The 15,106-nt window shown below is 46.3% G+C and overlaps 1 protein-coding gene and 1 pseudogene across 1 annotated transcript; both read left to right on the top strand.

The window, feature by feature from the left end:
• The first annotated feature begins 1,520 nt into the window (after window positions 1–1,520).
• LOC134934407 (histone H2A type 1-like) lies at window positions 1,521–1,913 on the top strand. Its single transcript, XM_063929851.1, has one exon. It carries the CDS (start codon window positions 1,521–1,523, stop codon window positions 1,911–1,913), a length of 393 nt encoding a protein of 130 aa, XP_063785921.1.
• A 6,068-nt stretch (window positions 1,914–7,981) lies between these two features.
• On the top strand, window positions 7,982–8,638 carry LOC134934406 (histone H1C-like; annotated as a pseudogene).
• Window positions 8,639–15,106: the final 6,468 nt, after the last annotated feature.

Genomic DNA, 15,106 nt, shown 5'->3' with positions numbered 1-15,106 from the left:
CTCGCCGTCTTATAATATTGTATATTAGGTGTAAATAATAATAGTATGTCAACTGGGTCAGCTGAACCGTACCTTAGAGCTCACCCACATTGCGACCCGGATCACTACTACTCCTCAAATAACCATTGAAGCTGTTTTTACAGCAACGAGCATCACTGGTACGTGTGCGCCTAAACGGGAATCCTATTTTGTGAGGTCATAATGGACTAGGTACAAGCAGGGGCACCGCAGTTTGCATCCCGTTGTTACTTTTGCAACGATATCATAGTATCTCGAAGACCGACTTTTAACCACCTGTTTATCAAGAATAAGTTGCTTAATAAGTCATCCTGCCTGAGATAGTAGCGATATTAACAAGGTAACAATCCAGTTTGTATCACTTGAGCCAGACAGAAAATAATGTGCTAGTCACAGAGCAACTACACGGGCAGCGTTTCTGCTGCTCTCTATGGCTTTTCAGAAGCCCTGGCATCTGTAGCTTTGACGAGTTCTGTAGAAACCTGATCTACATCTGGAACGTGTTTTACAGTACATGAGAGCGGAGAGAATGTCGCTGTGCACGCAGTAATCATCAACAGGGGGGTCTGTACTAGCTCGCACACTAGAGGGGAGTTCCCCAGCATCCGACTAACAAGATGCACATGTATAAGGAATGGAGAAACTACAACACAGCCTAGATTACTGTGATTCAGTCAAATTCAGGGAGACAGGACACAGCGCAAATAATAACAGTTACAGCCCGATTAGCGAGGAGGTGGGTGGCTCTTAAAAGAGCCTTTGTGTTCGTGTGGGAGAGGAAGGGGAGATTACTTGGCGCTGGTGTACTTGGTGACGGCCTTGGTGCCCTCGGACACGGCGTGCTTGGCCAACTCTCCCGGCAGCAGCAGGCGTACGGCGGTCTGGATCTCCCGGGAGGTGATTGTAGTGAGCCAGGCGGGAAGCTTCCCCCGCAATGCGCTCAAAGATGTCATTGACAAAGGAGTTCATAATGCCCATAGCCTTGGAGGAGATGCCGGTGTCAGGGTGCACCTGCTTCAGCACCTTGTAGACGTAAATGGCGTAACTCTCCTTCCTGCTCTTTCTACGCTTCTTCCGGGTCTTGGTTACGGCTTTCTTTGAGCCTTTCTTGGGCGCTGGAGCAGACTTTGCTGGATCAGGCATTTTTACCACCCACTTGTCCTTTTACACAACGCAGAAAATTTGTGCGGTACAAAGCCCGGGGTTGCTGTATTTATAGACAGCTTATGCAAACGAAGATTCACCGCTTCTGGTAACGCTATAGGGTAGAAGTGTCACGTGACACTGGGAGGTACCTAACACCCCCCCCCCCCTTCACTACATATTGCGGATTGGTCTGTGGATAAACTTGAGCTGCATTGGTTCATTAGGAAGCAAACCAATCACAGAGCACGCGGTTGATCCTCTCTGAGTGTATATATAGGAGGAGGGCGGTATTACAGTCTCACATTTTTTCCTCTCAGTTTGTTGTCGGAAGATACTTTTTGTTTTGTGAACTGAACATGTCCGGCAGAGGCAAACAAGGCGGCAAGACCCGGGCTAAGGCCAAGACTCGCTCATCCAGGGCCGGTCTCCAGTTCCCAGTCGGTCGCGTTCACCGTCTGCTGAGGAAAGGAAACTATGCTGAGCGAGTGGGAGCCGGTGCCCCGGTCTATCTGGCCGCGGTGCTGGAGTACCTGACGGCTGAGATCCTGGAGCTCGCCGGAAACGCCGCCCGCGACAACAAGAAGACCCGCATCATCCCCCGCCACCTGCAGCTGGCTGTGCGCAACGACGAAGAGCTCAACAAGCTGCTCGGTGGGGTGACCATCGCCCAGGGAGGCGTTCTGCCCAACATCCAGGCCGTGCTGCTGCCCAAGAAGACCGAGAGCCACAAACCGGCCAAGAGCAAGTAATGCGAGGCTGGCAGCTTCCACCACAGAAACTATGTACCCGGCACACAACACAAAGGCTCTTTTCAGAGCCACCCACATCTTCCCAGGAGAGCTGTGTGTACTGTCATTGCTTGTGTTGTAGCGAGATCTGACGGGCTAGCCGCGCTTTCCTCTCCACATCCCGTCCATACAACCGCTAAAGGTAACAACGCTCCCTTACCCTTTAGGAGCCCTGGTCAGTTGTGGTGAAATCTAACGATAGTCTGAATATTCCCTTTGCAATATCTGCATGCTGCAAATGAGGCCCCTTCCGCTAATAGGAGTGGGAAGCTGATCCGTGTAAAGTTTATAATGAGAGAAACCATACTCTCTCTGTGTGACGTAACAAAGCTAGGATGAAAACAGCTGCATTAAATAAAATGATTTGACCATGGAAAAGTGAGAACAATAGCCTCTTATCCCTGCTGAAGAAAATAGGTTGTACAAGGGAATCTAGGCGGAACATTAGTAACGATGTACTGTCGGTGAACCAGTCCGTCCAAATATTTAATTTTTGACAGTCAACATTCCATTATTCACTTTAAGGCTTGCTTATCGTATTAAGGCCCTCATTCCGAGTTGATCGGTCGCAAGGCGAATTTAGCAGAGTTACACACGCTAAGCCGCCGCCTACTGGGAGTGAATCTTAGCTTCTTAAAATTGCGACCGATGTATTCGCAATATTGCGATTACTAACTACTTAGCAGTTTCAGAGTAGCTTCAGACTTACTCTGCCTGTGCGATCAGTTCAGTGCTTGTCGTTCCTGTTTGACGTCACAAACACACCCAGCGTTCGCCCAGGCACTCCCACCGTTTCTCCGGCCACTCCTGCGTTTTTTCCGGAAACGGTAGCGTTTTCAGCCACACGCCCCTGAAACGCCGTGTTTCCGCCCAGTAACACCCATTTCCTGTCAATCACATTACGATCGCCGGAGCGATGAAAAAGCCGTGAGTAAAATTACTTTCTACATAGCAAAGTTACTTGGCGCAGTCGCAGTGCGAACATTGCGCATGCGTACTAAGCGGATTTTCATTGCGATGCGATGAAAAATACCGAGCGAACAACTCGGAATGAGGGCCTATATATGTAAACTTCATAGATTTGGCCTGTCATTTGAAGCTGCTATGGGTGGAGAGCGGAGGATTCATCCGCATCCTGTTACTCCGACATTGAGGGGTAACTTATGCTGCAGCTCGTTTAGAAAGACTTGGTGGCTCTGAAAAGAGCCTTTGTGTTGTTGCGTGTATAGGAAGTGCCGAGTATCTATGCCCTCTCCCCTCGGATCCTGCGGCCAGCTGGATGTCTTTGGGCATGATGGTCACCCTCTTGGCGTGGATAGCGCACAGGTTGGTGTCCTCGAACAGCCCCACCAGATAAGCCTCGCTGGCCTCTTGCAGGGCCATGACGGCGGAGCTCTGAAAGCGCAGGTCAGTCTTGAAGTCCTGGGCGATCTCACGCACCAGACGCTGGAAGGGCAGCTTGCGGATCAGCAGCTCAGTGGACTTCTGGTAGCGGCGGATCTCCCGAAGAGCAACGGTCCCGGGTCGGTAACGGTGAGGCTTCTTTACACCGCCGGTTAGAGATGGCTACTGACTCACTGTCTCAACACAGTGACTCAAATCATCAGGAAGTATGAATGATTCGAGTCACTCACTGTTTAATGAGTCGAGACAGCTGCAGCAGCAGCCTCTCTCAGCCAGAGGGAGGAAACTCAGTGTCTCCTTCAGTCAGTGTATTCTGCTGTGTGTCTTTAGCTGTGATTGGCCAGAGGCTATACCAGGTGACACCCAGTGGGAGGGGGGAGGGAGCAGTCACGACTCACCAGTCAGTGAGTGCTGTGCTGCTGTGCCTGAGTCATGTCATGAATCATGATTCATCCTGAGTCTGCCAGTGAGTTGAGACAGTTGCACACTGTGTAGACTCAGTGGATGGATCTGATTCATGCAGCATAAGCCTGCAGGAGGTGGAGCCCCTGTGGTACAGGGCTCTCATCTCAGTGTTCTCAACTCACTGTTCCTGCTCAATGTGATTGTGGGTGGCAAACTCCCTGGAGGCTAGATAGTGGATAATATAATAAATACAAGCCCACCTAAAATTATCTAATTAGCAAAGTATGCAAAGTAAAAAAAAAATGTTTTTATTTGGTTTAGTTACAGACTGAATGATGTGTTTCATGGCTGTTAAGCTTTCTCTCCTCAGCCAGAAGTAATGTGCATATTCTGTAACTAGTGTGCAATAAGTGGTTATTAATAATATATCAACTTAACACTGAATCTATGTTAATATATTATTAACAATCAGTGCATAAGCAACTGCCTCCCCCAGATACACTGCACAATCACTGCAGCTGAATAACTCCCTTCATGAGTCCAGCACTGATCTGCCAGCACTGGCAACTCACTGATTCATGTGCAGTCTCTGCAATACATTCCACTACAAATGAGTCATGACTCATGTGCCGAGACACTGACTCGAGACACTTCACTGAACTGAGTCATGTGTCTCAACTCAGTTCAGTGAATCACTTTGCCCATGACTACCGCCGGTTGCTGGGGCGCTTTTCCGGGCGGCTTTGGTCGCCAGCTGCTTGCGGGGAGCTTTGCCGCCAGTGGACTTACGCGCTGTTTGCTTGGTCCTGGCCATCTCTAACGTCTGTACATGAATGGATGGAGAGCTGACGTTCTACAGCTCTATTTATACACATTGCTGCCCTGTGATTAGGGGACTTAGAAACGCCTTTCAACCTGATTGGTTTAGACAAAACCTTGGATTTTTCAAAAAGACCGCCAAGAATTGGTTTCTCCTCTTTTTTCCCCATCTCAATTGTACTTGTAAAGTAGAAATATATACCCCCTTACATAGCATATTCTGAAGCTTTAGATTTGAGTATAATCAGATTTTCGGAATGTGTATTATACTAACAGAAAAGAGTAAATACTATATATATATATATATATATATATATATATATATATACACAAGCTATACCTACTAATTCCAGGGAGATATTAATTTATGACTGCAGTAAGAAAAAAAAAAAAAACAATCTGCATACTATTTGATCTAAAATAACAATCGTTTAATTATTAACCCATAAATACATATGATGTATTTTCTAGCATATAGTAAGTATGGTAGCTTTAAAATTGAGTATGAAAAGAACTTCTGCATGTGTGAAACGATTTGATACTAATGGGAGACAGTATTATAGTATGATACAATTGTAACTATCCTATTGAAACATTTGTGGATACAATCTGTGCACATGTATCCATTTAGACCACAAGCTAAACCTTATATGTCTGGGACATTGCATGAAGAAAATACAAGGCTACTGTAGATCTGGATTACATAAATGGGCAATTCTACTACTCAGTGGAAACTATGTAAAATAAATAAATAAATAAATAAATAAATAAATAAAACACAGAACCAAAGGACCTGCATGTACAGCCAATCGTGCATTGTCCTATTATAATCACTGAATTTGTATTTATGCACATGTATTTTATTGATATCCATTTTGCTTGTTCTTGGGGAGGAGGGAGGGGTCCAAAAAAACTACACTCTTAAAGAATTGAGAAAAAGTTATACTTATGATAATATAATAGAGTTTAGGCTCTTAAATGGGACCATAGGGATTTAAGGCCAATATATATTTACCATAGTTTATGTGAAGAAATAATAATAATAATAATAATTAAAAACAATCCTAATTCAATAATAATCTATCACCTCTTCTGATGGTGCAGCACGCCAACAATGTCTGCTCCAGAGTCCAACGTGAGTGTGCTACTACCCATGACTCCTCACTGTGCTATTACTTACCGCTGAGAAATAATTAGTAATATGGGGACATTTAATCAATGCACACATTCCATAGTAAGAAGGAGCAGGGCCTTTCTGCCTTTTTTTACTGGTTCTTTCTTTCTTTTTATACCATCCTTGGAGACGCAGAAAGCCACTGGTGTGGCACAGATCGAGTTCTGTGGTTTCCCTACTTGCTCTGGAGTTTCTTTGCAGACTCCCACTGCTCTAGAACCCTACTCCAGCCTGCCATCATTGGGTGGGGATGAGGTTCAGACCTTGATGGTACTTGCTGCTGGTCCACGCCCTTCAGTTAGCAGTCATCATCTCTGTTTGTCCATAACTCATGTCCATCCTCATTTGTCTTCCATTCCTCTACGGCGATCATCTTCTCTCAACACTGCTCTTGACCTGCCCTAGTCTATACCTGTGCTTTCCATCACTGGTCAATGCCGTTGAACTCTGGTCTGTTACTCTGCGTTGCCCTTCTCCTCACAAATTTGCATCCACAGTGGATCTCTACTGACACAATGTTTCCCCAAGAGGTTCTGATGCTTCGGTCCGCAGCCGCCTCTTCTATACACCAGGCATTCCCAACCACGGTCCTCAAGACACACTAAACAGTGCAGGTTTTAGTGATATCAAGGCTTCAGCACAGGTGACTTAATTAGTAGCTCAGTTATTTTGATTTAATCATCTGTGCTGCAGCCTGGATTTCACTAAAATCTGCACTGTTAGTGTGCCTTGAAGACCATGGTTGGGAATGCCTGCTCTGGACATTCAGCCTTGTGGTCTCGGTGCATCTTTCTCCTGCTGTCCGTCAGTGACGTTCACAGCTGAAGCTGCAGCACCTGCTTTTATCACGGTAGTACATTTACAAAGTAAGATTAGTTGAACCTGTGCTCCTCGGGTGACTGTTGTCTCTCTTCTTATTCTGCAAGCTTCATCAGTTAAATTTACTCCCCAGAACTATTGTGTGCACATATGTCTATCATCCATTTATATGCCTAAATCATCGGACTATTATGTACTTTCTTGAAAATGGCACCCACTGCTTTTATTCTGCAATTAGTACTTGCCATGTAATGATTCTTCTTCTCCTCCTCCTCCTCCTCCTCCTCCTCCTCCTCCTCCTCCTCCTCACACCTGTGCACCTGCTAGGTTTCCCATTGCCATCCTAAACCCTTCACCTATTTATCCTCGTTTCATCCATTCCTCTCACCTAGCACTATTACAAGTGGTCTCTCTAATTATCCCCCTAATGTTCCCTAATATTCCTACTTTTTCCCTCTTATTTTACAAATATTCATAATGATTCCACATGGGAGGAATAGAAGTATTACTCTTATAGAGCTCCGATGTCCTCTTTTAAAAATGCCAAAGTCTCATACTTTGGCATTTTTAAAAGAGGACTCGTAATGTGAACAGATTTTTAAAAGAGAACTCGTAATGGGAACAGATCACCATTGCCCTCACTCTGACACAACGATCTTGCATAAATGTACAGTCATGTCTGTATGGGTCATTTTATAAACATTTGGGGAAAATGCCACCAACATTCTACACGTCGGGGAGAATCTCAGACAGGCAGGGATAACCTGTGGCTGACTATGCTGGGTATCTCTCTTTTGTCACAGTAACTAGAGTTCCTAAACAAGACTGCCAATACGTTGTGGGGCAACCTGCCTGTGCTAGCCACCCGGGTGTACAGGAGCCCAGCCATCACCTTTATGTCTTCTAAAATGCTGCCACCCCTACACAGACTGAGCCCCAGATCACCTTCATTACATGTAGTGCCAGGGGGACAGAAAAATGCCCCAATCAGACGTTTTAGCCTCGCGGAAAAGTACAGATGTGTTACATGCTGGACAGATCCAGCCTGGTGTAAGTAAGCTGACAGCGGCTATTCCTGGGTCTCTTTGCAGCGCCTTGGCTAGCAATGGCCGTGTAGGCCTAGGGGAGACCTTGGAGTACTGGTGTGGTGCAGAGAGGCGGCACGCTGCTTTTCTCATGCCCTATAAAAGACTCTTTTTCTGCGTTAGGGAAACACAAGGTGAGGGCAGATTTCCCCTTACACTCAGACAGGGAAGGGTTTACAAAGACTGCTTATTCCGCCAATGAGAGCACAGAACGCACCAGGCTCAGCAGCCAATTACAGCACAGCAGGCACCGTATATAAAAGACGTCAGAGAGCGGCTTGTGCTGTATTACCATTTGTTGGTTAAAGTGACGTTGAGCTAACATGGAAGAAACTGCACCAGCCGTCGCCGCTGTCCCGCCGTCAGAGGGCGCAGCCAAAAAGAAGAGGCAGCCGAAGAAAGCTGCAGGGGGAGCCAAGAAAAGCGGCAAGTCTTCCGGGCCCAGCGTTTCCGAGCTGATCTTAAAGGCCGTGGCCGCCTCCAAGGAGCGCAGTGGAGTTTCTCTTGCCGCCCTGAAGAAGGCACTGGCTGCCGGAGGCTACGATGTGGAGAGGAACAACAGTCGCATCAAAGTGGGGGTGAAAGGATTGGTGACCAAAGGAACGCTCACCCAGGTGAAAGGCACCGGCGCTTCCGGCTCCTTCAAGCTCAATAAGAATCAGCTGGAGAGCAAGAAGGCCGCCCTGAAGCCCAAGAAACCAGCGGCAAAGAAAGTGGCCAAGTCCCCGAAGAAGCCCAAGAAAGCTCCGAGTGCAGCCAAGAGCCCCAAGAAGGTAAAGAAACCCACAAAAGCGGCTGCTGCCTAAAGCCCAAAGAAGCCTAAAGCCGCGAAGCCCAAGAAAGCGGTCAAGAATCCGGCCAAGAAGGCGGCGAAGCCCAAAGCAGCCAAGAGTCCGGCCAAGAAGGCGGCGAAGCCCAAAGCCGCCAAAAGCCCGGCCAAGAAGGTAGCTAAGCCCAAGAAAGCTGCGGCCAAGAAGTGATGGAAGAGCCGCCGTAGCAGCCTTGCTTCCTTGTTATCCCCCCAAAGGCTCTTTTCAGAGCCACCCACCCTGTCCCGGCAGAGCTGTAGGCGCACGGCGTGACCAGTTGGGGGCGCCCTGTGTACAGATATTGAGTCACCACATAACGTTACAGTTCAGCAGTCTCTCCGTGGGATCTTTGGTTGCTTATTAATACGTAACGCAGGGTTATTTATTAGCGCTACTGTAGCAAGACTGATCGGGAAATAATTAGTGATGAGCGGGTTCGGTTTCTCGGAAACCGAACCCCCCCGAACTTCACGCTTTTTACACGGGTCCGAGGCAGACTCGGATCTTCCCGCCTTGCTCGGTTAACCCGAGCGCGCCCAAACGTCATCATCCCGCTGTCGGATTCTCGCGAGGCTCGGATTCTATATAAGGAGCCGCGCGTCGCCGCCATTTTCACACGTGCATTGAGATTGATAGGGAGAGGACGTGGCTGGCGTCCTCTCCGTTTAGAATAGAAATAGATAGTGAGAGTGAGACACTTGATTTACTGGAGCTTAGGAGTACTCAGAGTGCAGAGTTTACTAGTGACTGACCAGTGACCACCAGTGCAGTTTTATTATTATTTAATATAATCCGTTCTCTGCCTGAAAAAAAACGATACACAGTATACCATATCTGTGCTCAGCCTCAGTGTGCTGCATCATCTATGTATATCTGACTGTGCTGAGTGCTCACTGCTCACACAGCTTAATTGTGGGGGAGACTGGGGAGCAGTTATAGCAGGAGTACATATATTTATTAACAGTGCACACTTTTGCTGCCAGAGTGCCACTGCCAGTGTGACTGACCAGTGACCAGTGACCACCAGTATATTGTGATTGTCTGCCTGAAAAAGTTAAACACTCGTCGTGTGGTGTTTTTATTCTATAAACGCATTCTGCTGACAGTGTCCAGCAGGTCCGTCATTATATAATATATACCTGTCCTGCAGTAGTGATATATATATTTTTTTTATATCATTATCATCCAGTCTATACTAGCAGCAGACGCAGTACGGTAGTCCACGGCTGTAGCTACCTCTGTGTCGGCAGTCGCTCGTCCATAATTGTATACCTACCTGTGGTGGTTTTTTTTTTTTTCTATCTTCTTCATACTAGTAGTTAACTTTAGGAGTCTGCAGTGCTGACAGTGTCCAGCAGGTCCGTCATTATATAATATATACCTGTCCGGCTGCAGTAGTGATATATATATATATATTTTTTATATCATTATCATCCAGTCTATATTAGCAGCAGACGCAGTATGGTAGTCCACGGCTGTAGCTACCTCTGTGTCGGCAGTCGCTCGTCCATCCATAAGTATACTAGTATCCATCCATCTCCATTGTTTACCTGAGGTGCCTTTTAGTTGTGCCTATTAAAATATGGAGAACAAAAATGTTGAGGTTCCAAAAATAGGGAAAGATCAAGATCGACTTCCACCTCGTGCTGAAGCTGCTGCCACTAGTCATGGCCGAGATGATGAAATGCCAGCAACGTCGTCTGCCAAGGCCGATGCCCAATGTCATAGTACAGAGCATGTAAAATCCAAAACACCAAATATCAGTAAAAAAAGGACTCAAAAATCTAAAATAAAATTGTCGGAGAAGAAGCGTAAACTTGCCAATATGCCATTTACCACACGGAGTGGCAAGGAACGGCTGAGGCCCTGGCCTATGTTCATGGCTAGTGGTTCAGCTTCACATGAGGATGGAAGCACTCAGCCTCTCGCTAGAAAAATGAAAAGACTCAAGTTGGTAAAAGCACAGAAAAGAACTGTGCGTTCTTCGAAATCACAAATCCACAAGGAGAGTCCAATTGTGTCATTTGCGATGCCTGACCTTCCCAACACTGGACGTGAAGAGCATGCGCCTTCCACCATTTGCACGCCCCCTGCAAGTGCTGGAAGGAGCACCCGCAGTCCAGTTCCTGATAGTCAGATTGAAGATGTCAGTGTTGAAGTACACCAGGATGAGGAGGATATGGGTGTTGCTGGCGCTGGGGAGGAAATTGACCAGGAGGATTCTGATGGTGAGGTGGTTTGTTTAAGTCAGGCACCCGGGGAGACACCTGTTGTCCGTGGGAGGAATAGGGCCATTGACATGCCTGGTGAAAATACCAAAAAAATCAGCTCTTCGGTGTGGAAGTATTTCAACAGAAATGCGGACAACATTTGTCATGCCGTGTGTTGCCTTTGTCAAGCTGTAATAAGTAGGGGTAAGGACGTTAACCACCTCGGAACATCCTCCCTTATACGTCACCTGCAGTGCATTCATCATAAGTCAGTGACAAGTTCAAAAACTTTGGGCGACAGCGGAAGCAGTCCACTGACCAGTAAATCCCTTCCTCTTGAAACCAAGCTCACGCAAACCACCCCACCAACTCCCTCAGTGTCAATTTCCTCCTTCCCCAGGAATGCCAATAGTCCTGCAGGCCATGTCACTGGCAATTCTGACGAGTCCTCTCCTGCCTGGGATTCCTCCGATGCATCCTTGCGTGTAACGCCTACTGCTGCTGGCGCTGCTGTTGTTGCTGCTGGGAGTCGATGGTCATCCCAGAGGGGAAGTCGTACTCTTAAGACTACTTTTACTACTTCCACCAAGCAATTGACTGTCCAACAGTCCTTTGCGAGGAAGATGAAATATCACAGCAGTCATCCTGCTGCAAAGCGGATAACTGAGGCCTTGGCATCCTGGGCGGTGAGAAACGTGGTTCCGGTATCCATCATTACTGCAGAGCCAACTAGAGACTTGTTGGAGGCACTGTGTCCCCGGTACCAAATACCATCTAGGTTCCATTTTTCTAGGCAGGCGATACCGAAAATGTACACAGACCTCAGAAAAAGACTCACCAGTGTCCTAAAAAATGCAGTTGTACCCAATGTCCACTTAACCACGGACAAGTGGAGCAGGGCAGGCTCAGGACTATATGACTGTGACAGCCCACTGGGTAGATGTATGGACTCCCGCCGCAAGAACAGCAGCGGCGGCACCAGTAGCAGCATCTCGCAAACGCCAACTCTTTCCTAGGCAGGCTACGCTTTGTATCACCGCTTTCCAGAATACGCACACAGCTAAAAACCTCTTACGGCAACTGAGGAAGATCATCGCAGAATGGCTTACCCCAATTGGACTCTCCTGTGGATTTGTGGCATCGGACAACGCCAGCAATATTGTGTGTGCATTAAATCTGGGCAAATTCCAGCACGTCCCATGTTTTGCACATACCTTGAATTTGGTGGTAAAGAATTATTTTAAAAACGAGAGGGGCGTGCAAGAGATGCTGTCGGTGGCCAGAAGAATTGCGGGACACTTTCGGCGTACAGGCACCACGTACAGAAGACTGGAGCACCACCAAAAATGCCTGAACCTGCCCTGCCATCATCTGAAGCAAGAAGTGGTAACGAGGTGGAATTCAACCCTCTATATGCTTCAGAGGTTGGAGGAGCAGCAAAAGGCCATTCAAGCCTATACAACTGAGCACGATATAGGAGGTGGAATGCACCTGTCTCAAGCGCAGTGGAGAATGATTTCAACGTTGTGCAAGGTTCTGCAACCTTTTGAACTTGCCACACGTGAAGTCAGTTCAGACACTGCCAGCCTGAGTCAGGTCATTCCCCTCATGAGGCTTTTGCAGAAGAAGCTGGAGACATTGAAGGAGGAGCTAACACAGAGCGATTCCGCTAGGCATTTGGGACTTGTGGATGGAGCCCTTAATTCGCTTAACAAGGATTCACGGGTGGTCAATCTGTTGAAATCAGAGCACTACATTTTGGCCACCGTGCTCGATCCTAGATTTAAAACCTACCTTGGATCTCTCTTTCCGGCAGACACAAGTCTGCTGGGGTTCAAAGAACTGCTGGTGACAAAATTGTCAAGTCAAGCGGAACGCGACCTGTCAACATCTCCTCCTTCACATTCTCCCACAACTGGGGGTGCGAGGAAAAGGCTCAGAATTCCGAGCCCACCCGCTGGCGGTGATGCAGGGCAGTCTGGAGCGACTGCTGATGCTGACATCTGGTCCGGACTGAAGGACCTGACAACGATTACGGACATGTTGTCTACTGTCACTGCATATGATTCTCTCCCCATTGAAAGAATGGTGGAGGATTATATGAGTGACCGCATCCAAGTAGGCACGTCAGACAGTCCGTACTTATACTGGCAGGAAAAAGAGGCAATTTGGAGGCCCTTGCACAAACTGGCTTTATTCTACCTAAGTTGCCCTCCCACAAGTGTGTACTCCGAAAGAGTGTTTAGTGCCGCCGCTCACCTTGTCAGCAATCGGCGTACAAGGTTACATCCAGAAAATGTGGAGAAGATGATGTTCATTAAAATGAATTATAATCAATTCCTCCGTGGAGACATTGACCAGCAGCAATTGCCTCCACAAAGTACACAGGGAGCTGAGATGGTGGATTCCAGTGGGGACGAATTGATAATCTGTGAGGAGGGGGATGTACACGGTGATATATCGGAGGATGATGATGAGGTGGACATCTTGCCTCTGTAGAGCCAGTTTGTGAAAGGAGAGATTAATTGCTTCTTTTTTGGTGGGGGTCCAAACCAACCCGTCATTTCAGTCACAGTCGTGTGGCAGACCCTGTCACTGAAATGATGGGTTGGTTAAAGTGTGCATGTCCTGTTTATACAACATAAGGGTGGGTGGGAGGGCCCAAGGACAATTCCATCTTGCACCTCTTTTTTCTTTCATTTTTCTTTGCGTCATGTGCTGTTTGGGGAGTAGTTTTTGGAAGGGCCATCCTGCGTGACACTGCAGTGCCACTCCTAGATGGGCCAGGTGTTTGTGTCGGCCACTTGGGTCGCTTATCTTAGTCACACAGCTACCTCATTGCGCCTCTTTTTTTCTTTGCGTCATGTGCTGTTTGGGGGGTGTTTTTTATAAGGGCCATCCTGCGTGACACTGCAGTGCCACTCCTAGATGGGCCAGGTGTTTGTGTCGGCCACTTGGGTCGCTTATCTTAGTCACACAGCTACCTCATTGCGCCTCTTTTTTTCTTTGCGTCATGTGCTGTGTGCTGTTTGGGGGGTGTTTTTTGGAAGGGCCATCCTGCGTGACACTGCAGTGCCACTCCTAGATGGTCAGGTTGAGAGGAAAAGTAAGAGGGAAACTCTATGGTTGACGCACTGGAAAAAAGTTTACTTTATCTTAAAACTTAACCTTTATTAGATATACATTAAATTATCAATTATTACCCAGACAACAGTGAAACATAAGAGTTAAAATCAGACAAACTAACATATATGTGAAACCTATAAGATAGGAAATTGTGAAAAAAAGAATTTAAAAGGCGTGTCCGCGTGTGTTTGATACACGTAATATTCTTGGAATACTATATATCTTTAAATATTGCCATTATCTGATCCATTGTCAGTATAATTATTGCAATATGATGGCTGTTACTTTAATATTGTTAAACGACTATCTATAATGTTTAGTCAGCAAGAAGATAATAGATTTTTCCTGGGGATAATTCCCAATTCAGGGACTACAAATATCACCCAATTATGTAGATATATATTGGCTACCAGTAATTAAATAAAGATTTTTTTGTGTATAGTCAGTTGATATTCCTACGTCTCAATATTGTAATGCTTGGCCGGAATCAGCTGCAGGATGAATATCTCTATCCCCAGATTATTCTCCAGGAAGGTAAGTATTAATTTGCACTCACTGTCTATATTAATATGTGGACACTGAATTCACACGGGTATATATAGAGACGAATAGAAGAGATTTGATTATAGGGTATAGGGTATATCCACCAAAAATTTCGCAAGGGTGTATGTAGAGAACAATAAAGTGAGAGGGGATTTTATTTAGGGGATATGGCAGTCCCAACTGTGGTGTGGATCATTAAGGGATATAGCAATCCCTATTTCTAATATCCACCGCATATATTTCCACCTCATGCAGTAATCTGTATTATATTCTGTCAGATCCGCTTAGGTCACTTCTCTTATTGAGGTATTTGGAGATGTAAGGCTATAGCATTCTAGGAGACCATACTCCTTTAAAGATATATGTCAATCCCACATTTCCTATCCCTTTCTCGTATTTCATTAGAACAATATAATCAGATATAGAGAGGGGGGATTTGGTTTTTAGGGGATATGGCAGTCCCAAATATGGTATAGGACATTAAGGGGTATAGCAATCCCTATTTATGATGTCCACCACATGTATTCCCAGCCCCATGCGATAGTTTTTATACTATTAGGTCCACTTGAATCACTTCTCTATTAAGGTTTTTTTTTTTAAATATGTGGAGTTATAGTATTTCTAGAGGACCAGACTCCTTTTAAGATTATATACCTGTCTCACATATCATCTCCCTTGCTGGTATTCCACTAATAGGCTTTATAAGTCCCACATTTTTTATATACCTTCCCAGAAGTGGTGAGTAAATTCATCTATTAGA

Source organism: Pseudophryne corroboree, chromosome 6 (assembly GCF_028390025.1).
Source record: "Pseudophryne corroboree isolate aPseCor3 chromosome 6, aPseCor3.hap2, whole genome shotgun sequence".
NCBI classification, from domain to species: Eukaryota; Metazoa; Chordata; class Amphibia; order Anura; family Myobatrachidae; genus Pseudophryne; species Pseudophryne corroboree.
The sequence above is the reverse complement of the archived record's forward strand: the minus strand, read 5'-3'. Positions and strand labels throughout refer to the sequence as shown.